Source organism: Oryzias latipes, chromosome 15 (assembly GCF_002234675.1).
Source record: "Oryzias latipes chromosome 15, ASM223467v1".
Taxonomy (NCBI): domain Eukaryota; kingdom Metazoa; phylum Chordata; class Actinopteri; order Beloniformes; family Adrianichthyidae; genus Oryzias; species Oryzias latipes.
Window position 1 is genome coordinate 7,378,734 of NC_019873.2, and position 23,745 is coordinate 7,402,478.

General features: G+C 42.5%; 1 protein-coding gene across 2 annotated transcripts; it reads right to left on the reverse strand.

Moving 5' to 3' along the window:
* Positions 1-19: 19 nt before the first annotated feature.
* On the reverse strand, positions 20-21,525 carry LOC101170539 (exportin-1). 2 transcript variants are annotated; one of them, XM_004076933.4, is made up of 25 exons: positions 21,177-21,525; positions 18,896-19,027; positions 18,647-18,748; positions 16,494-16,566; positions 15,057-15,118; positions 13,269-13,313; positions 11,135-11,316; positions 10,074-10,122; positions 9,844-9,963; positions 9,624-9,752; positions 9,394-9,552; positions 9,038-9,235; positions 8,526-8,664; positions 7,258-7,439; positions 5,799-5,955; positions 4,813-4,976; positions 4,586-4,720; positions 4,319-4,502; positions 3,592-3,698; positions 3,309-3,503; positions 3,053-3,221; positions 2,479-2,613; positions 2,216-2,375; positions 2,043-2,139; positions 20-1,278 (listed from the first exon to the last, which is right to left on the reverse strand). In XM_004076933.4, the coding sequence occupies exons 2-25, from the start codon at positions 19,019-19,021 to the stop codon at positions 1,132-1,134; spliced, it is 3,216 nt and encodes a 1,071-aa protein (XP_004076981.1). In that variant the 5' UTR covers positions 19,022-19,027; positions 21,177-21,525; the 3' UTR covers positions 20-1,131. The 2 variants fall into 2 exon arrangements, with proteins under 2 accessions (XP_004076981.1, XP_011482395.1); XM_011484093.2 differs by lacking the exon at positions 21,177-21,525 and adding an exon at positions 15,608-15,656 and having other exon boundaries at positions 18,896-19,013.
* Between the last annotated feature and the right edge of the window lie 2,220 nt (positions 21,526-23,745).

The following is a 23,745-nucleotide window of genomic DNA, read 5'->3' on the forward strand; positions in this document are numbered from 1 at the left end:
TGATGGAATCTAAACAAAATCAGGGTTATAAAATTCTCAACTTTAATTAGTTCAAAAAGTTCACAACAAAGTAACACCTTAAAGAGAAATCTGCTGTCAGAAAATGGGTGCTCATTTGGATTTATACATTCTGTCTTAATTCAACTCGTTGGCAACTAATTTGCTCTCTGGACAAAAAAAGAAAACTTCATCTGGACAGAACTTAATACAAATGGAAAAACAAATGCAAAAGTACAAAATTAAATGTAAACCCAGTTTAATCGTTTAAATTTGCTCTAGGACGTAGTGTCTTGAAGCACTACAGCACAGTAAACAATCTAAAGTGAGGAGAATGCCGAAAGCCATCCGAGTTCAACAGGAGCTGTTAAAAAGATGCCGCCAACCCAGAAGCCATAAATACCTGCGTCATGTCTGAAAACATCCCATTAATGAAGGCTCCAAACGGAGCGAGGATCCTCTTAGAGGAAAACGAAACGCTGATGTCGACTAAGCGACAGCACACACACACGCGCGCGCACACCCACAACAAAAAAAAAAGAAAAAAAGAAAAACAGCAGAACACAAAGAAAATGTTCCCGTGGTATTAAAGATGCTATACAACTGGGATGATATGCACGCGTTTGCTTTCCCTTCCTGCAGACGCAGCAGCACCTCGCAGCCTTCATTCATCTTCTGTCAAATTCACATTGTCCCACCTGACCAGGAGGGGGGGCGGGGTCTGAAAAGACGCCACTCTAGAAGCTTCTATGCCATCTTTACACGCGGTCCGTAGAAAACATCTACACTTGAACCAATGAGCGGACAGAGGGGAGCAGGAAACCAAACCGTGGGTCTGAATCTGTAGGTCATCATGCAGATGCGCCATGGAGCAGAGAACGACCAAACATAGATGTGGATTAAACGGGAACACACAAAATCTCCATAGAAAACGGGGGTTATGTAAAAAGGGGCCACAGGGTGACGCGGTACTCATTTACATAGTATTGACAGGGATTTGGTCAACAGACGTCCACCAGGCTGGCGCGCTGGGTGGAGGGCGGGCCGCCTCCCGCCGCACAAGTGCCTCTCTGGGTTCGCCACGGTTTGCGTGTTTGTTAGATACTGTACAGGTGGGGGGGAGAGAGCTGCGGCTCAGTCGCACATCTCCTCCGGCATCTCGTGGGGGTTGAGGATCCCCGGCACCGACATCTGGATCTTGTGTTTCTCCTCCTGGGCCTGCCGCAGCGAGGCTTCCCTCTCCTCCAGGAACAGATCCGAGGTGTCCTCGCCCGCAAACTCCTGCCACACAGAGGAAGAGGGCGCAAGTTGACGGCGTGAATGTGTTAAAGGCCCACTGCCCACCCATGCATCCCATCACCACGTGTTTACAATTTCTCCCGCTAGCTTACAGCCCCCTCATAACCTCAACCCATCATTAGTGGTGCAACGAAAATGGTGAGCGGTGTCAACTAAGACGTCCATGGATCTGTTTGTCTATAAGTGGATGATCAGAATGGAGCGGATGTTTTGCAATTTTTAAAAACACTTAACCCTTGTGCTCTCTTGTGGAGTCCAGATGACCCCACAAGAGAGCACAAGAGTGATTGATGATTTCCTAATCTTTGGCAGTAATTAGACAAATAATGGCTCAAAAATTGGGGGGCAGGTGGTGGGGGCTTTTTGCTATGGGGCAACTGTCCCCCTGTAGCCCCGCTAACCATTGTATTTTCTACTCCATCATCCGAAAAATACTACAAGAACACGTTAAAAACGCGATTTTCATCAGAGTGGGTGTGTAAGTCCAACAAAAGCATCCGGCCACTTTGTAGGACGACCTTTTCCACGTGAGAGTTATTTGTGGCAACAGCAGCTAAGCAGCAAGGCATGCTGGGTCTGATAACCTCTGTGAGAAGAGCCAAAGCTCCCGCTTCCCAAACAACAGAGCTGCAGGTACGCCGAGGCATCCGATCAAAGAAAACAGCCTCCAGACATCCGCTTCTGATCACATCAAAGCTGAGGAGGAAAAGCTGAAGGTCGGCAGACTACAACGACAGGAAGCTCACCTTTATCTGGACCAGGAAGTCCCTCAGGTGCTCCTTGAAGGCAGGAATGTCCTGGTTCAGGCTGAACAGCCCCGTCACAAACACCTTCACCTGAGCACTAACAGACAGGAGCACACAGATCTGTTACAGACCACCACCCTAAGGACAGACGCTCTACGCCGTGTTACACGTACTCCTGCAGGTGGGGGAAGGCAGTCTTCAGCAGGTTGGCTACGTATTCCTGTATGAACACCTGGTTACTGGAGGGGTTGGCGGGGCTCAGCGGGGCTGTGATCTTCCCTTCTTCTACCAGGTTGAACATGTACGCCAGGATGGATGCGTGCATCGTCAGGCCTGCAGATGCAAACGCACACAGACACGCAAAGATGCGGATAAAGAGCTCATTCCACATCTGATCCTCTTCGGAAGATGTTTCCACTTTGGTCTGAAGCCTCACCAGCAGTGTGTGACGTGTCTGTGACCACGGAGAAGATGTGCTGCAGGATGTCGCAGAAATAGGTCTGGTAGAAGCTCTGAGCGGCCGCTTCCTCCTGGGCCACGTTTTGAAGCAATGTGTAGAGAATCTGCAGACCTGGGTGAGCAGAACCACTGAGATGACGATCACCAACAACATGATCCCACACATTTCAGCCACAAGCCCAGGAAACAGTCCTGCTGCTTCCGCAGAGTTACAAGAAGAAAGACAGACGATGTCTTTCTAAACATGTAAACAATGAATTTTAGAGAGATGTGGAAAAATGTTATAGTTTAACCCTTTTTCAGCGAAGCTTAAACACTATTGTCCTTCAACCATAAAAATAAAGTTCTATTATGTGAAAAAAGTCATCAATTTACAAAATAATGTAAATTTATGAGCGAGAAAGTCGTCATTTTATAAGAGTAAAGTCACAATATTAGGACATAAAAGTCATAATTGTACGAAAATGATGTAAATTTGAGAACATTTTCATCATTTTAATGAGGATAAAGTTGCCGTGCATTCTAACTGCTGTGCGTTTCAGCCTCCGTACCTGTGTCGGCCACGTTCCTCATGGTGTGTTTGAAGGCCCAAATAATGGAGTCCAACACCAGCTTAAACTGGGCTGGAGGGATGGCCAGGAAAGCAGCGAAGCAGTGCGAGTTCACGGCTTGGAGCAGGTAGAAGAAGTGAGTCCTGTGCTCCGGAAACTCCTCGAAGTTCTGCTCCAAGAAAGAGAAAAAAGGGCTTCGCTGTCTGCTGGAGTCTCACTTGAACAGAAACATCCACCCGAGGCCCAACAATCTCACCTTGTTGATCATGTTTAGTGTGCATTCAAAGACTGCGTCAAAGATTTGGGGGATTTCGCTGGTGATGTGACCCCCCAGTTTGTTAACGATGGTTGCCATGGTGCTGAGGACCTCTGGCTCCCGGGCTGCAGGGACGTTGCGTTGGTAATCGATGAGGACGGCGTCCAGCAGTGGAGGAACAAAGTTTTCCCCAACCTACAGAAAGAAACGGAAAGACACAAACATGCCGTCAGCAGGAGAATCGAGCTGTGCTCAGACGTTCCACACGCGGTCCGGCTCTCACCATCTGTGGGTCGTTTGATCGGCTGACCCAGCCTGAGATCAGCTTCAGTGTCTCTCGTTTCACCGTTCTCATACTCCGGATCAGCGGCTGTTTGGTCACCATCTCGCCTACAACTCAAAAGAGATTTTAGTTTGAGAAACAGTGCAGGAGCAACAGCTTCAGCTCTGCCTGCTGGAGCTGATCAACAACCTTTTCTCCATCGTTCATTCAGCTCCTTGCTTTATTCCTCCACTTGGCTTTGAATAAAACATTTGGTTTGTAGTTTTGGTCATATTGGTTTAGTTAACCAGTATCTTTTTTAACACATTTTATTTTGAAAGGGACTTCTGTCAAAAGTAAAAAAAGTTAAAATTGTTATACAAGTAAAAATCCAGCTTTAAACTTTAAAAAAATGTTTTAAAGATAGGTGTAATAAATGAATGGATTTATGGTCATAAAAACTCATATAAAGTGTATTTTTTTTAGACAGGAAGTGGAACTTTCTAGCTCTCGTTCTGGTCAGTAAGCAACAAACCCAAACGGCTCCTTTAGTGTTAAAGGTTGTAGACCCCTAATTTATCTGATAGACAAACGTACTCTGATTTAAGAAGAATAATAGTATAAGATATAAAATATAACGGCACAGAAATACCAGTATTTTAAACTAAGCAGAAAAACAGTCCAAACATGTGAAAGGAAACAGTTTGGGAGCTTCAGCATGGGATTCAGACACACTGCCGCCTCTCACCGTTCGTCTGGATGGCAGCAGAGATGTTCTCGCTGAGGCACTTGTAGACGTTCAGCATGTCCAGGTAAATCCGTCCCAGCTGGATGACGAAGGGGTGTCCCACGGCTTTGCAGGCTCTGACGTTGGTCTTCAGGATGCTGCCCAGCTGCTTGACCGTCTCTGGATCCTTCAGGATGTCAACGTTCTGAGCGGGAGAGGCACAGAGGAGGGATGAACGACCGGGCCGCCTCCGTCACCTAAGCCAGCGACCTCAGCGGCGGCTCTGACCTTGGTGGCTTGCTGGATGATGCTGTCCCACACTTGATTGGGCAGCAGCATGTACTTCTCGATCAGGTGCTCCTGAACGGCCTGGTCCGTCTGAGCCCCGATCATGTAGCCCACCGCCTCATAAAACGTGTGAACCTGCGCGCAGAAGGGGGGCAGAGTGGGGCTCCACGTGAGACGGCGTTCCGCTAAGGTGGGAAACACGCCTGCTGTGATGAAGATCTGCTCACCTGCTGAGGCTGCAGGTCACAGATGATGGTGTTGATGTTGTTTAGGATCTCGTCGATGAACGGCATCACCTCTCCCACCTGCACCTGGATGAAATGGCGCCTGCATTTTTGAGCGATCTTGATGAAGGTGTCGCATGCCATGTCCTGAACGCCATCGTGGGTTTCTGCTCAGAAAGCAAGGCTCAGTTTCAGCTTTTTGCACTTTGGGCTGGTGTGTTCAGTTCAAGGTAGGCCTGCACAATATACTGCAAATTTATCGTTATCGCAATATCCAGCTCTGCAATATGCATATCGCAAAAGACGGCGAATATCGCAATAAATCGCAAACCCAAAATGTGTTAAAACAATCTTCTAGCAGCTTGAAGCATTTAACGAATCAAATAAATCCCTTTATGCTTTGACCAATCAGATGGACGCCTTCCCATTGTTGACCAATCAGATGGAGGCCTATTATGTTAACCCTGGTCCTGAAAAGCCTCAACCCTGCCTGTTTTCCAGCTCTCCTTAACCAGCTTGCTGTTGATTGGCTGACTCAAGTGATTTCACATCCTGATTGACTGAACACACCTGATTTTGGTTATCATTATCGAGCAGTTTAGGGAGAATTGGAAAACAGACAGGGTTGATGCTCTTGAGGACCAGGGTTAGCCACCCTGACGTTTGTCCCCCGTGTCGATGAGGGTCATTTGGAGTATAATTTTTAAACTGTTGCAATGAAATGGGAATGATGTTTTTGTTTATTTTTCTATTTGTTTATTTACCGCAAATTTATCGTTATCGCAATATTGATCACTAATATCGCATATCGCAAGTTTTCCTCATATCGTGCAGCCCTAGTTCAAGGACATCTCCCAGGTGGCAGAGATCAAACACAATCACACAGCAGCACCAAGGACGGTTGAAAAGATCTACGACTAGCTCTGTGTTTCCATGTGGAAGCATCACAGTCAAACTCTGGGAGCCTTTGTTCATCTTGAAGCTCTCACCGTGCATGAATTCAAAGAGTTTGTTGACCACCGTCTTGAGGAACTTCCAGTGAGCTCTGAGGAAGCGTGGGTACTGGCCCACGATGTACATGATGTTTGAAGCAATGATGGCTTTGTTGTCTTTTCCTCGCTTCTGCTCGCAAAGACCCAGCAGATCCTGGAAATGAAACCAACAAGATCATCCAGCAGCCGGGACCGCATGGACAAAACCTTTTTTGACGTCTGATCACACTTCAGCACCATAGGCACAAAAAACACAAACAAACAGGCTGTGGTTTACAGTCAAATGAGGGTTTTCCCGCAATTTCTTGAAGCTGTGTTCATTGGGAAATCAACAAACACTGAATAAAGAGTTTTATCCGCTCAAAATGCATTTTCTTCTGTTCAGCCATGTTCCAAAAAAGAGATAAAGTCAATATTGATGAACGCCCAAATACAGGAGATTAGCTCCATGGTTTACATTCTTTTGTAACCGTTTATGCAGTTTGTGTCATTCCAGTGGATTCCAGTGAAGAAAAGCGGCCTTTACAGGAGGGAGAAAAGCGAGGTGAAGTGCCGCTGGCGTAAGGCTGTAAAAAGTAGCTAAAAACTCAGATATTCACCATCTGTTCCCAAAAATTACATTATTATGAACATTTGTGATTTCCGAGTTCACAGATTCCTAATTTTTATAAATATAGTAAAGTGTAGTAAAAATACCCCTCAGACACTGTAATGATTGGTCTACATTACAGAAAGATGTTGGATTTTAAGTGTATAAACTAAAAAGTGGAATCCACTACTGTCACACAGGATTACTGTAATTTCCAGACTATAGAGCGCACCTGATTATAAGCAGCAGCCATTACTTTTTTTTAAAGGATAAACCATTCTGTACATACATTAGCATTACATACATACATTACTAATATTAGGTGAATCTCTTGATGCTAGCATGGTGGAGAAGCCGCACTGGAAGGTGCTTCTGATGTTTTGGGAGCGTTTTTTAAATTTTTTTGGTATTTCAACAAACAATGAAAAGTTAGTTTATAAAACAAATCTGTCAGTTCCGATGAAAGGACAGTGAGTGTTTTCTGGTTGTTCCATTTTTATTTAGGTGCTGTGCCTTTATTTACTATCTCCTTGCCTGCTGGAACTGTAGTCAGTGAAACTTTGAGGAAGGAAAAACTGTGGGAAACATTTTAGGTGATAAATACCATTTGTTTTTGTTTTTTTAATCTTTCTGTTACGTTATGTCTTGTTGATTCTGATCTACTGTTCTAAATAAACAGGTATTCATGACAACATTTCAATGCATATTTTCATTGTTATAGATCCAGGAAAAAGACAGACATGTAGCAACCATTCATCCATATTAAACAAGGAGAATCATGGTTTGATCTGTGAATTAAATCATGATCTCCACTCATGTAATGATCCACAGCCATCTTAGTGCTGTTGCATCACCTGCTTTCCTCACCTTGATGACTGTAACCAGGAACCTCTTCTCATCCTCTTCATGCATGGCTCCACTGATGGACCCGATGGCCCAGCACAGGGTGTTGAGGTTCTTCCAGGACCACTCGGTTCCGTTCACCTGGTTGTGGAGCTTCTCGGTCATAATGCGCTCCGTGTCCGCATAATCCAGGTGAGTCAGATAGACTGCAGAGCAGCAGAACTCGTGTCAGTCCCGATGGCTTTTACATTCCATGAAGTTACAAAAGCAGAAAATACTCAGTATCAGCTGACAGTTCTCATGTTACATAACAATCCTCCCATCTAACATGGTTTAGCTCAACGCTCCAGTTTTCCTCACATCCACCTTGGAGTGAAAACGGCTTTTTCTGTTTCCTCGTTTCTGATCCATCTTACCGGCATCTCTTTAGGCTGTGGAAGCAGAGAATTCCCATGTGGACCCAGCACAGAACTCAAAGCCCAATTCCCCTAAAATATTTAAATAGGACTGTATTTTCCACACTGTAGGGCACACTTAAAGCCTTGATTATTTAGGGAAAAAAAAGGATAAAAAAAGTGTCATATAATCTGGAGCTCCAGGATCAATTCTGGTTGTGCTTCCTGATGTAGAAGTGATTTTGAGATGTCTGTCAACATGTTTGGTTTGGGTGTTATTATGAATATACGATAACGTTGTTAACATGTAGGGCAGTTCTGTTTTTCCGTGTTACTAACCAGGTTGGCAGTTATAGGTATTGTGAATACTCCATCTCTGACTCTTTTGCCTAACTTAATGAACCTTATAGTTTGGTGTGCATCACATGACATAAGTTCAAAAATAGACCATGTATTGACGGTGCATCAGTGCAGAAGATATGGTACTGTGAATCTGGCATACATTTGAAGAGGATGGAGAGTACCCACACAAGTTAGTCAATCTTTCATTTGGAAGACAGAAAAATTTGTGTTTATGACAACGAAACAAAAAGATGAAGTTAAGGAGTCCTGAAAACGAGAGACTAACCTGACTGACTCATTGCTCTGATTGGAACCAACGTTTCTGAACGTACATGAAGTACAACTGTGTTCACAGAAGAACTCCCTGTACTCCTAATCATCAACTCCACCCAGTTCCATTCAGCTGGAACTTGGCGGCGGCGCGTGTAAAGCTGCACTCGCCATTCCTAGAGGGGCTGTGGGGTCCACGGTTAAAAGTCCCCTGCTGTGCTGCAGCTCCACATAAACCATCACACAAACCCTCAGGACTTAGAGACGGTCTTCTGCGTTTCATACCCAGAGTTTCTCTCATGTTCTTGTAAAGGTTGATGGAGTCTGTGTCCTTCATAAATTCTCTGACCACCTCCCCCTGGTCGTTCTCCACCACCAGCACCTCCTCCGGCTTGGCCATCCGACTCACCATCAGCAGACGGACCTGCCGTTGAACACACGAGACATTAAACTCAGAAGAGCTCTGAGCTGATTCTAAGACGCACTTCTCATTTGAAATCCGTCTTTGGTGAACTTATGTCACACAGGGGTTTGTTGCGGTTTATGAATGAGCACAGAGTAGCAGAAAAGCTCCATGTTTGTACCCCGAGATTGATTATTTTTAACAATTGTGCAACTAAAAACCACATCTCTGTCGCTGCAGAAAACTGATTCTTCTGCCAATGAGTTGTGAGAAGTGAAACGGCTCCACGACATGTGCAGTGCCTCTGGAGTCTACAAACTCTTAACACATTATGGATTCATTTAGGATTATATTGCACCAATAAAGCTGATAGGTCTGATAGCGTTGGCAGCACCTTGGAGAGCACTGGCAGATAGAGCTGCCTGCGCGGTGGAACGTCGAAGTGCTGGTTCCCGGACAGCAGAGGAGATGTGGACGTGGAGAACGGACTTTCTCTGTAGAGTTCTGCTGCCAGGTGGTTCCAATACTCCAGACAAATTTTGAAGATCTCGGTCTCCTCCACCTCTGACACGAGGAGCATGTAGTGGAGAGCCTGAGGAAGCAAGAGATGACAGACAGAAATGAGCGCATAGGAACAGCATTTTTCAGTGTTGTACTGCCACGTACATCCGGGCTGCCCCGGTTTCCTGAGCGTCTCCAGTCCCACGTGTTAAATATTAGGTTTCTGCCACTAAAAATATTCTGTCCTACCTCCATGAGTGTCTCTCGGAGGTTCAGCCTCTTCTCGATGAGCTGCCCGTGTTCTTTCAGGAAGGTGCACAGGAACAGGCTGAGGTTCTGGATGAAGTTCTGCTCGTCGTCCTTCCCGTTGGCGTAGGCCAACCGGATGTTGGTGTTCAGGGGCAGCATCTGAACGCAGACGCTTCCAAGTTAGAAGAAAACTCTACACCCGAGCCGGACGCGTCTGTTCTGCTGCTCACCTGCTTGAGCTGACACATGGTGAGGGTGAAGAGCGTGACAAACTGCTCCTCGTACTGGCTGACACTCACACCAGCGATCTCCGTCAGGCACTTCAGCGTCACGTTGCGGAACATGGGAACATTCAGGAACTGAGAAGAGGTCGGGCAGTTTTTCAGCGTCTTTGCACTCACACGGGTTATCCACAACCACGAGCAGCAGCATTAGTGTCTGCATCCACACCTTGTACACCAGTGTGCTGATCAGCTTGGTTTCAAAGATGTACCCCAGCGGAATCCAATTCAGAAAACGCAACAGGGTCTCCAGGGTGGCGTGCACAAGCGGGGCATTCTGGGAATTCTCCTGCAGGTAAACCGCAGACACAAACAGCTGAAGAAAGTGCTAGGATGGTAAATTAAAAACTAAAACACTACAGCACATCACTGCTGCCGATATGATGGCGATTCACGTACCATAACAAACTGGCACAGCTGGAAGATCTGGGAGAATTCGTTGCACATGCTAAAGGACACAATCAGAAACACAGATATCCTGTAATAACTGGTCATGGGAACAAACCCTACAGTTCATGAACATTTATATTACCTGACTTTTTTCACATTGTTACCGTCTCTTTCAGTGGATTAGTGTGTTATAAATACAGATGTCCCTGATTGGAAATTAGGTTCGATTGCATCGTTCCAGACTCGTTCTGAACTTGATGTTGCACTCCGATCAGGGATTGAATATTTATTTACTATTTATTAATGCAGCAGAATAGGGCACTAGTGTGAGCAGGAGGCAGACGAATGCAGCTCAGTGGCGTTAGTGAGATATTCACAGAATCAGAGATCCGGGATAATTAACTCTTAATAAACATTTAAAGTGTCTCTTTTGGCTGGTCTGAACTCAAACAGCAATCTACAAAGGCATTTGAAAAGAAAAAAGATCAGATTTTTGTTTCCTCTCCATACTGCAAATAGAGAAACGGCAGTGAGGCGGCTGCCAAGGGACCGTCTACAAAGTGCCAAAAATCCATAATCTCTCCAAAAAAAAGAAAAAACGAACCGGAAAAAAAATAGAAAAGGTCATGATGATAGGAACTTGTCAAGAAATACTCATCAAATTTGTGCTACAACAACGATTTGGGTAGAAAATTATTTTTAGCCATTTTAATTGGAGCTTTAAAAGGTTCTTCTGAAGATCCTAAAACCACCGTCAACAAAATCTGAAAATGACTAATTATGACCCGTTTGTACTAGTTAATAGTTAACTACTGTTTCTAGTTGCACTATTTTTGCCTGATTCTTCAAGCTACTTCACAGAAATGCTTTGTTTAAGTGTTCAATGAAAAAAAAAGGTTCATAAATAACACATTTTTTAAATGTGTTACAAAAGTACCGGATCTGAACTGAAATTCAAATGACTGAACTCGATTGGGACATCCCTCGTCTCTTGCATAATCTCTTTTTTCCTCAGGAATATTCCACATTAAACCAATACCTAGTTCAGAGTGTTTGTGCGACCTGCTCACCTGTCCTTCAGGTGCTTGGCCTTGACCTGGGTCATCTGGCCACTGGAGAAGTCAAACACTTCCTCGCTGAGCAGCTTCAGGATGACCATGTTGTTCTGACAGAGGCTCTCGCTGGTGCGACTCGCCCCCACGATGTCGCTGATGAACGTGGGCCAGTGCTTGGGCCACTCCTGCTTCAGGATCTGCAGACAGGGGCAGACGGGGTGCTGTGACTGGGATGGAGGGGGTTTGGTACATCTGCTTTACAGACATTTCTACAAACATCTCATAACAGAACAGAGTTTTTTAACCTGCTAAATACACACAAAATGAACACAGCCCAAGTTAACTTAGCTCAGTGTTTTTCAACCTTTTTTGGGCCGTGGCACACTTAAACCTTGAAAAAAATCCAGCGACACACCAGCATCCAAAAAAAAAAGGAGAAACTCATATTCTGTATTGATCTACGGCCCCTCCACAATCTCACATGCATTTTTGAGACAATTGTGGCAGAAAAAGCTGGAAGTTGTCGTTGTTTTTTCTAAAAGATGTAATAAAAGTTAAGTTAGAAGATTTAAAAACTGTTTGAAGTGTGTTCGTTGTTTTTTCAAGACGTTTAACACGAAAACCAATTGTGCGTTGAGACGCTGTCACTGTACCCAACGCATCATGGGAGATGTAGTGTGAAAACGGCCGGAGATCATTTCTCCGAGCTTCAATTGTTTTGTTCACTTGTTCCACGGTCTGACAGCGGATTCTGCGGAAAGCTACACCACTAAAGAGGAGGTTTAGCTGGTATTTTTGTTTAAATTGAGCGACTTTATGAGCTAAATCGGAACAAGGAAGTGAAGACTTTAACCACTTCTGATTGGTCAGACTGATGACGTGATTGAGACTCCAAGAATGATTGGTGGAGACAGTTATAGGGGCGGGACTTTTCCAAAAATGTCTGAAGCTACAGCTAAATCGCGGTTCTGTCATTCTTATCAAAATGTCTTTAATAGAATCAGATAAACACAAAGAAAAAGTATTTTATGCTCTTTCATATTCCTAACTTCTCAGTGTTTTATCAGGGCCTGTTTGGACGAACAAAGAGCTGATTTCATGGAGATGGGAAATGTCTTTAGATCAGTTAATGAGGGCAATTTCCCACGGCACACTTGATCATCTCCCACGGCACACTGGTTGAAAAACACTGACTTAGCTGACAGAAATGTTGGTAATAGAAAGGTCACGTGATGAGTCTTCTTGGTGAAACCATAGGGCTACAGAAAAGGGATCAGTTCTTTAAGTGCTCCTTGCACTGCTGTAGAAACTCTGCAGGCTTTTATTTTGTTTTACAGATCAAAACCATTAATAGAAAATCTACATGCAGAATTTCTGCACAGTCACACAACAACACAAAACCCACCAGCAGCGGCCTTCTAAACACTCACTTCTTTTGCCATTTTTATTGCTGACAAACTTTAATAGAATTATGTGTTTTAAATTAAGTGCCCTTAAAAGGTTGCAAAAAAACTATCATTATTTTTGTCTTGGTGTGTGTCTTTTTTTTAATGTTTTAAACATTTTATGAACAATTTCTATTATTACTAGACTCAGTTTTAAGTCATTTCTACAGAAGACAGGAATGGCCGTCTGCTTATATCATTTTTAGCTTGTTTTGTATAGATAAAAACCTAATAACTGGTTTGACATCAACTGTTTTTCTTGAGATGACAGAACATAATTACAGCTCGCTTTCTCCAGAAAATGGGTAATTAAGTCGTGATATTAGGAAAATGACTTTTGTCATCAAGATACATTTTTTTCTCATTTGGAGATCAGTAGAAAAGCCCGATTTTGTTTGAAATGTGAGCAGAAAGCTCTAACACAACATCATCAATTGCTGAACCTATTGATTCCTTGAGCCGTGCTCTAACTCAGGTGGAAATTGTGTGAGGTTTGTTGGTCAGAAACAACTTTTAAATCATTATTTGAGAAGATGAGCAACATTTAGAAAGCTCCAGATAAAGCCTGCACCGATGTCCCACTCTCATTCAGCTTGTGATGAACAGAAACCCAAACTTTATGGGCAGAGGTTTGAAATCCCAACGACACACGGCACGGTCAGACTGAGGAGGCCTTTTAGAGGAAATTGTGAGGTGAATCTTACCTGAACAAGGATCATATTCAGCTTTCCAATGTACACTTTTTCTTTCTAAAAAGTAAGGAGACAAATACAAAGTCGTCAGATTCAGTTACACTGTAGGATCTGTCATTTCATCATCTCATTAAAGTCGGATGAAGAACACCCACTATAGTAAATGTAATCCCTTTAAGGAATCATTTACCTTGTAATCATATAGATCACTTGTTTGGTATTAAAGATTTTGCCAGGTTGGTCAAACTGAAAAACCACAAACACATGTTTGATTTTGACCACAGATTAATTCTGGAGACGTTTTATTAAGAGTTAAAGGTGGAACTGAGGTGTCAAGTTTTCTAATTTTAGGTGGACTTTGTCCAAATCTGGAAAGGCAAGAAATGCTTCAAATTGTTGCTATATGTTTGTGATTTTACACTAAAACAGATTGGTTTAGAATCAAAATGTATAAACACTTTAGTGAGGATCACCTGAGTCGTTTACAAGAAGTCAAAAGCTTTAGAGCAGTGGTCCCCAACCCGCCATTTTTCGTTTTGTTCGTTCTTTTTGTTCTGTGTATCTTGTTTCTATCAGAGTGGGACTCTGTTGTTTTTGTGGATCTTTGTTTGTCTGATTATTACCTGTGGGTCTTTGTTTGTCTGATTATTTTCAGGTGTGGCTCCCATTGGACCCAAACTGAGGGTCCTTTAAAAGCAGCATTTGGACCTCCAGCCTGTGAGAAGGTTGCTTTGCTGCAACATGTCTCCACTGCAGCTTGGCGCCCTTCTCCACCTGTTTGTTGTGTTGCACTTTGTAGTTTTGTGTTTTTGTGTTGAGGCCCACTCTGTGTAGTTTTGTTTAAGTGAAGCTGTAGGGGTGAACTGCCATTTTCTTGGACATTTGTTTTCTCCTGTTTATGTTAGTCTAGGGAGGTTAGTGTTTTGTCATTGATTTCCCTTTTTCCATTTCCAGGTAAGATTACAGATTTCAGTTGGGGGGTTTGTTTGTTCGTTTGGCCTTGGTTCACCCTGAAGCCTTTTTTGCCTCACCTTTAAGTTGATTATGGTTGTTATTTATTAATTTGTGAATACATTTGGTATTTTTTGTATGGAGACAGTCTTTTGGTGTTTTGGTTATTATTTTAAACTGGCAAAAACTTGACTGTTTATGTTCTGCTCCTCTAGGTCTCCCTAGACACAAGAAGGGGCGTAACTGCACAGACCGGCACCAATCTGTGAGTCCGTTTGTACCGGACCATAATAATGCACAATATTCAGCAACCAGCTGTCTAATGTTACAAGGAGGCTGCTAATAAAGTTATTCAAATGGTAGCTTCACCTTTATTGGTATTCACAAAATACCAGAGAATGTTTCTTTGTCATACCTTAAAAGATGGACGAGGCTGATTTTGTAGTTTCCACTTTGACGGTTATGGGTTAATGGACAATCTGTCACATTTTAATAGTTTCTACACAAAATCTAGTTTACAAAACATGTTTAAAGCAGCTGCAGATATTTTTACAGAGGATGAAGATAAACTTTGTCCTCAAAACATAAACCGAAGGTCTACTTCAGCCCACCTACAGGCCCATTTGTGAAAATATTGTCTGACACTAAAGCAGACCATGGCCTGAAAAAGGTTGGAGTACCAGGGTATTAGAGGAAAGAGCTATTCCAGCGACAAAACAAGTCTGCTCTGCTTTTTACTCTAGTATCCTTTATTTCACTTTTGGAAAAGTGACTTATTTTGTCCCATTTCTTGAATGTTCTACCTGTATTAGGTCCAGTTCAATGAGCGTCATCTCCCGGTTCACTCACCTCTACATTTGATGCATCTGACGAAGTCTTGATAATGAGTCCAACAACATACTTTTTAATACCTAACAAATACATAAAGACATCGGAAAGGGAATGTTAAACGCGCGTCAATCAAGCATCCACAGCAACATATCCTGACATGACCAGCTGCCTGGAGCACTTTATCAGTAACCCTCACACACTCTGCTGGCATTTCATTTGCTAATTCTGCCAATTTGATCCAGAATTTGTTCACACACAAGCGGGTGTGGTCCTCCATTTTTAACACTGTTGCACAACATGTTGGTAAGCATATGGATGTGGACTGCAACTGCCACTGAACTCCTACAGGGCAAAAGAGGTTTTGGGGCGGGTTCAGTGGAAGTTGAAGCCTTTCTTGAAGCTCTCACAGTCAACATATGCAATGTGAGCAGAGCTTCTTAAAACACTGTGTTTTCAGCTCCCTTGCATTTGCTTCTGCACTGCAGCTAAACTGAAAAACTGTGTGCTGGGGTGTAGTGAGAGGAGCCGAAAACGAGGCAATACTCTGACACAAGGGGGAAAAGACATACTTGCCGGTCGCCCTGCTCTGGGTTTGCCACTTGAACAAAATTCAGGCATCTACGGTCAGAAGCAGGTAAGTCTTAGGTCAATGGGAAAAATGAATTTTTAGCAAAATTATAGAAGAATGGAGGGAGGCAGAATCAACCGATTTGACAATGATTATGAATTATTACTGCCCTTCGCTGATACAAGAGAAAAACGGACGGCAATTTTCAGCCATCTGTATTTTGTCACCAACAGAGCTAGAAAACAGTGCAATTGGCAATTAGGCAAGAATTAAAGTCAGCTTACATGTTTGATCAAAATGACTGGATCATTACATGGAAATGTTCCTCTTTAGAAGTGTGAAACGGTGTCAACAAATGAAAAGGCAGAAAATGTGCATCTATTCATAAACATCCAGATTCCGTTTGAAGTTCTAGCTTTTCAAAATAAGACTTTTGTCGGCTTTTTACTGGCAAGCAGTGCAAACTAAGGGACGCATGGGAGGGATTACAGTCTCGTGCTGCCAAAGCGACTATGGCAGCACCATCTAACTTAAAGAAAAGCATTAAGGGTGAGGATTACAGGAGGGTTTAGCATTTTGAAAGTACTCCAAACAAAGCCGAAATCTTTCCGCCGTACGCCTTGAAAGATGCCCCTCACAAAGCTCAGGAAAATCTGGGTGTTTTTGGTCATTTTCTTCCTGAACTAGCTGCTGAAGTGCAATATTGAACCTCTTTGCAGCAATCAGGCCAAGCCAGTCAAGCAGAAAACAAACCAGAAGTCTTAGTGGGGTAATAGTCTTCAACATGGCAACCGCACTTCACATTAAAACAAAAACAAAAAAGAAGGAACACTCAACAGCAAACACCCCCCTCAGCCCCCCACTAGATAAGTACTTTGTACTTTTACCTTCACATTGATTTCGAGGAAGAATCTTCCATCGTGCTTTGATAACCGTTTCCAATATCTGAAGAGCATAGTACTGCAACATACAGGCAGGCGAGAGAGGTTAATTCCTGTTTCTTTGCACGTTTATTTCAAGACATTTACTGCACATCTGAATTGTTTTTTTTTAAGTAAACTTATTCCAGAACACAGCATAAGCCCCATGTTTGTAACCTCACACACAGTCATGAAAATGGGCCAGAACAAAGAACCAGGCTGAGCTCTGGTTGTTCCCAGTGAGGCGGGTGACTTCAGTGATGTTTTTGAATCAAAATAAAGGGAGCAACAAAAACTGAACAAGAAGAATTAGGTTAAAGAACTAAACTAAATGCACCTAGCAGCTTAGTGTTTGGAACCTAGATAACCTTTAGTCCAAATTTTGACTTGAATGTTTAGGGTATTGAATGAATGGAATAAGGGAAGTGCTGGTGTTATTACCAAAACACAAACCTTGTTTACTTGTCTATCCTTTACAGGTTCTTTCGCTTTAAACTGACGCTGACCAAAGCCAACAGCACATCAATGTACAAGGTGTAAAATGTGAATGTCATTCAGAGCCACCGATGACAAACAAGCCAAGGTGGCTCCAGACTTTGGATCCATCTTGTCATTTTCTTTAGGTTGTCATTATGTGTCGAGTGCCCATAAAGGGCCCATGGGAGAAGGATGCAGAGAGCATCAAAACATGGATAAAACACTTTATTTCATTGTCTAAAATACTGAAATATGACAACAACTAGAGTAGACTTCATAGCTTAAACACAGCATCCCCTCACTTTTTAAATCATGTTCATTGATGATGCATCTTATCCAAAGATGAATGATCATTTTTAGTTCTGCTTGGGTTAATTTGGTCTAAATAGCTCAGGAGTAGTTAACTAAGGTTGTATATCTTCCATGTAATGAATGCTCACTTTAGAGTAGACCTAGCAGGAAGTGCCATGTTGGCAGTCATCCATCTGAAGAACATCTTAATGTACCTCCTAAAACTGTTTCTGTTAATCTACACAAACCGGTCTAAAATACTTGTTTTTTTTTTATTAAATAAAAACTGGGAGAAAGATGTAAAAACAGGGAAACAATCTGACTTTTACTATACACTATTGCTTTTTTTTTTTTAAATTGAAGAGAAAGTTTTTGACTGGCTCATTTTTCATTTATTTTGAAAATGTTTCAAGTACATTAATTTTCAGATTAAAGGCATGTGCTACACACCATGCAGAAACACGAAAAGATATTTTCTGTCACCCATCAACTGTGTGACATTTATAGGTATTATGGGAAAGCGGTTTTAAATTGCACAATTGGCCGTTTTTCTGCACAAACTACCATAAGAAGCAAAAACTACTGAATGAGTTTGCATGCCGGTTCTTATTTAGAGCATTTTTGTCTGAACGGTAATTAAAAGGAAAGGAACAATGTCTTCTGACTGTTTCTATGTATCAGATCTTGAAGCATTTTCTGCTTAATGATACAGATGATATGAAAGTTAACCAACAGAATTTATATAACAGAAATTCAAGAAGAAAGGTAAACCTTGTGGAGGTCTACCATCAAACTCCATCTGTGTCCAGAGGCACAAGATGAAGCATCAATTTTCTTCCTATCACAAGTCATAAAAAACCAGTTGTTAAAGTCAAACAGTCAGAACTTTGATTTTTCATTGATACACACATGGATTTAATGGCTAACAAGGACAGCACGAATTTAACTCTCATTAAAAAGTGTTTTTTTTAAATCTAACATGTAAAGAAAGCATTCATCTCAAACAAAATGTACTTTTTGATGCTGATATTGCGGTTAGACTAAGAAATGAGGGAATCCTTGTGCCAGTTGTGATTAAACTTCTTATTTTGTACTTTTTTGCACTAATGTTTGAATTCTTAGTAAAAGTAAATCAAACTGTAACCAGGAAGTTCACGTTTTACCTTATTTGTTATCAACTCATTTGTGTCAACTATTACAAGTAAGAAAAAAAAACACTGGCAGTGCTGTGTTGGTCTGAATAGTTCAGTCGCAGAATGAATAAGACACATACAGATGATGCTGCTGAAAGCAAATGAGTCGACATCGTTGAATCCTAAAATAGGCTATAGATAATACATTTGCTTGCTTACTTTGGTGTTCATGTTCTGAGAGAACTCCAGGATGGTGTCCACTCGTGTCCATGCATCAGGGTGCTCTTTTAAGTGTGTCAGCACCTCTTGCGCCATTCTTTGCTGTAAAAATCAAAGTTATGAAGTCCTGCAGGCTGTGAAAAAGCCTAAAATGTACACATCACACCTCGATAATGTAAAAATAATCCGTGTCACAAGCAGACTGTGGCTATAATCCGACCGTTAACAATACAAAAGAACCCAACATACCTGAGGTCCGACGCCATGATATAGACAGTTCACCACATTGTCCAGTAGGTTGATATCCAATTTCTGGTTGAAGTCCAGCAGCTGCTGTGCTGCATGGTCTGCTAACATTGTCATAACTGCTGGCATAGAGGTCTGTGGCAAGGACATCGAAGGGGGGGGGGGCATGAGTGTTTAGGATAGGTTAAATGGGGATGTCGTGAACTAGCCGTTAAAGACCCACCCTGATTGTCTTTTGATCTATTTTAAAAGTGTTCCCAGTGGTCTTTCAATTACAATTGTGCCACTTTTAGCCAAAATTTAAAAGACAAAACAAAAAACTTATTTTCTAGGACATAGTTTCTACTGGACTGCTGCTGGGGAGTAAGCCCGCCCTCATTTCCCATCACTCATCTGTTTACATGTCTCCAGCTAGCTTACAGCCCCCAACACAACATGAGTAGTGCAACAAAATGGCGATCAATACTGCAGCCGTACAGTTTTGAGTGAGATTCCAGCTCAGACGAGGAAACCAAAGACGTTCATGGATCTATTTGTCTGAAGTGGATGCATCAGAACGGAGCAGGGAGCTTGCGGCTTGGCGTTGTGGTCACATAAACAAGATTTTTCAAATGGCCGTTTTGTTTTTCTTCTGCTCCAGATTCAAAAGGATTTGGTTAAACAAATGCTATTTTAAGCTTAATTTTCTTCATACATGTCCATCATGCGAAAAAGGCCACAAGAAGATGTTAAAAACATCATTTTCATAGGAGTGGGTCTTTAACACACAAACTTACACTTAAACACACCAAATCAAGGTAAAAACAGATCCATCTCTGCCATATGTATGCCAATAAGTGCTTTAGGTATGGTTGTTGAAATAAAATAGTAACATTGTAAAAACTTCAACATAGATAATCAACTCTATTTAGTAGTTTTAAGACTTCTAGCAGCAGCCAACTATATAAAATACAAGGGAAAAAATGTCAAAGAATATAAATAAACCACCAAACAGGTGGGATTATAGACTTAAGGACTGTTGCATAGATGCACATTCAATCCTGAGATCCAGTGTGCCCTTAGCAAAGTAGTACACTTTATGTTAATTCTATTAAGTATAAATATAGCGAGTATACTACTACAGACCATGTAGTGTAGGAAATATATTAACTGAAAACGTCTTAAGAATAAGTAGGAGCATCTTAAGTTTACAAAACATACATAATATATGAAACATAAAGTTCAAGCATATTACCTCTCTTTTAATCTAGTACTACTTTTTGTTAAGGGTGCAGTTATGAGGGCATATTGTTAGGAGAAATAAAAATACACAATAAGCAAAAGAAGGTTAACTTAAAACCATCTGTTTTCTACTCTTCTGTATAAAGTTTTGGGGAACCACGTGCCGGATACACAAACCGACGTCATGTTGTTTACATCCGCAAGTGATGGAATTCACTATCCCAGATACTTCGGGGAAACCCGAATAACGGATGGATTTTTGGGGATGGGGTTGTATAAGCGATGATAGTAGTAACAGAAGGCAGAGCAACGCCGTTGTAAACAGTGTGCCAGTGGCAGCAGCGTGTCTTACACACTCTGCTAAAATTAGCTGGAGAAGTACGCTGCATTTCCAGCTAGTGGATGGCGCGTGCATGATCAAATCACATGTGGTCCTTCACGTTCTCGCTCCAACCACTCCCACCAAGGATGCCAGACGCGGAGGACGTCCATACATTTGCTTTTAGACGGGCAGCTTTTGCCTGCGCAGCCTCTGGAAGTTAATGTGTCACCGAGTGGCTGCAGTCCGCGGCGAGAGGACTTTTCTTTCTGTCTTAATTATTATTATTAGCAGCGTTTTAGACAGTTAGCACGCGCCACCGCGGAGCACCTAGCAACATCAACTGAACATCCGCTCTGATCACGCACTCGAGTGATGCTGCCTTGGTGGGAGAGGCAAGGATTTTAATCAGGTTGCGTTTGGGTACTTATTGATTAACGAATTAGCACGTAACCTTCTCCAATGCACTTACTGAATATTTTTGGTTTACTTTGCAATATCTTAACTGTTGGCTCAGTCATTCATCTTACGGAGGTAAATGCTAGCTAGCGGCGAGCTAGTTATTCCATAGATTTACAATAGCATCATGTATTTTCAAAAAGAAAAAAGGCGCAATGACAGTCTGTGCAGGTTTCGTAGTTCAAAGCCTAAAGCAACAAAAAATTGCATTTGGTTCACTGCAAACACAAAGCCAGAAATAGTTCATACTGCATGGCAGGGTTGTAGTTGACTCCAGTTACCTACCTAATGTCCAAGGCTCTGACTCAAAAGAGTGGCGTTTGCCCCCCAAAAAAGCTACAAGATAGTGGATACTTCAGTACCACTGTTGACAGGGGAACAAAATACCAATATTGTAACGTTGCCTATGATCCAGCTCCAGCAGTGAGGGATGTCTGGCTGGCAAGAATTACTACTGTAGACTAAGCTACTACTACGGCAAACTTTGCATTTTATCACTCCGAAACATTTTAAAGAAACAAATAAAACTTAATTTAGTAATTAATCGTCACTCTAGTGAATTTCCAGTCGGGCGGTGTAGATGTTGTGTGCCTGCGCCTCCTATCCTCTCTCAAGCAACTAACTCACAACCGGTTGAAACCGGTTCAGACTGGGAGATTCCATCTCGGTTTAGTTTTCAGCCGATGGCGCCGCGCAAAGTTTGGACCAAGGATACGCCCACAGCGAGAGCTGATTGGCTGCTATTTTGGCGGAGAGTCGTTACCTCTGCTCTCATTGGATAACGGAGCTGTCAGTCAATTTCAATTCGCCGGAGCGGCCATCCAACTACTCCGCCCGGAGAAAAAAAGAGGGCAGACTCCTATACAGAACGGACTTGTACACGACTCCGCGCGAGAGATTTGGAGTTAAAACATTGAATAGAACTCGAATAATCCTATTACACGTGCAGTTTATTTTTTGTTTTTACACATGCATAAGTTGTACGTAAGGGTGGAAAGCAGGCGCACAGTTGCAAATCTTCCCACTTAGGTCGGCAGCGACAGATCGGTTTCATTTTAGCGTAATATATTCCAAATAAGACACTTGTCACATGCAAGGAGACGGATGGTTTGTATGACATGACGACGTGCAGGGACCATTCATTTGCCTGTAGCTTGTAAGCTGGTAATTTTCCACCAGCCACGAGTGGGAGTGGTTACATGCTCATGAACGCACGGGGTTAGAAATCGACCTGGAGGAAAATGTAGTTTCCTGAGTGGGAAACTGTGCTCAAAATGCCAGATTACAAGTCACGGGGAGCAAACGGGGCCATGTAGGAAAGTAGGGAGCTTTTTTCCCCCCCGGACATTTTAGTGCTTTATAGTGAGAGAACCGCTGTCAACGGAGGATGCAAACATGACAGCAGTTTTTTTTCTCCTCCGCGGTCACGTGGTCCCGCGCGCTACTTGATGGAAAAATACTGGATTTGGTGTGTAGTGGCGATAGTACACAAGCCTGTAAAGTCATTCGGAGAGGGCTTTTGAAAGGCTGTTGTGACGTTTACCCAGCAACACTGGTCCTGGCTCCTTGCATGAATTTATTTCCACCCATTCGCACTAAAATCCCCCTGTTTTTGAGTTTGCAAACACAAACCTACCATGAAAAAATGCTACCAGGAGGCACTTAGAATGACAGATTTATTCAAACTTTTAAGGCGCGTGCAGTTCCTTTTTTATTTTATTTTGATAGATAAAGGAGTAAACTATTCTTGCTTCACCTATCTGTCATGTTCCTGCCCTTGGATTTGTGTCACGCCTGAGACAGGCAGCCTACATGTGAGCTCCTGTTATTATTAACAAGTAAGATTTCAAAGCCTATTATCTATGGGTGCATTCATGAACAGCGCCGGCTTTGCCCTCTGCCTTCCTAGACCGGACCACTTGAAAGGCATCACACATTTCTAGAAAGAAACAGGTCAGTCCACTTTTGAGGAACTGAAGGGACTCGGAGGCAGAGTTGTCTAAAGTCCATTTTGTGCACATGAAGAGATAAAAGCGTGTTCCATAAAGAGACAGCCATGCCTGCTCTGTGGCAGATCTCTGCAGCAACTGTTGTGGTTGATCATTTACATGTGCTGCATGCTTACAGTGGCATCCACTTGTGACTTGTTTTTTGTGACATTGACATTGCAAACAAAGGACGGCAGGCTCATTACTTTTCCTTTTTTATGTGCGGAGGACAAGAAAACACAATGAAACCACTGAGTGCTAACTATGTCCAACTCTCGCATGTGACCTTTCTTGATGCCACACCAGCAGGAAGTGACTTTCTTTGATCTTCAAGTTACTGTATAAAATTCACTTTGTGACAACAGATGCATCAGACACTGGAAGTTTCTTATTTACATTTTGAATGCCTATTGACGGTTAGTCGGGTCCCTTCATTCCTTCACAGACTAATGGGGCTTTTTTTCCTTTCACTGTTGGAATTTATCGTCAAACTTGTGTGAAGTTTGAAAGTAAGCAATCCCAGTCAGGCACAGGCTGGTTAAATCTTGTTCAGTCTGGTTGGACCAGTGTAGACCATTTACATACTGTATATTCTCATTGCACCATAGCAGGGGGCTGACCTCTATGAGGCAATCCACAGAGGGAAAAAAAGACGATTTGCTGCATCGCCTCAGCACTACACGCTGGCTAATGTGCACAAGTAAACTACTTTATCGTTTCCCTTGAATAATTTCACCATCGTGCCAATGTGTCTGCAATCCACATGTTCAGGGTTACAAAAACTAGAAAAACTAACATCTGTTTTTGTTAGTTCACCGGCAAATTGATTAAAAGTTTATTGAAAATAACAGAAAAAGTTTACTTTT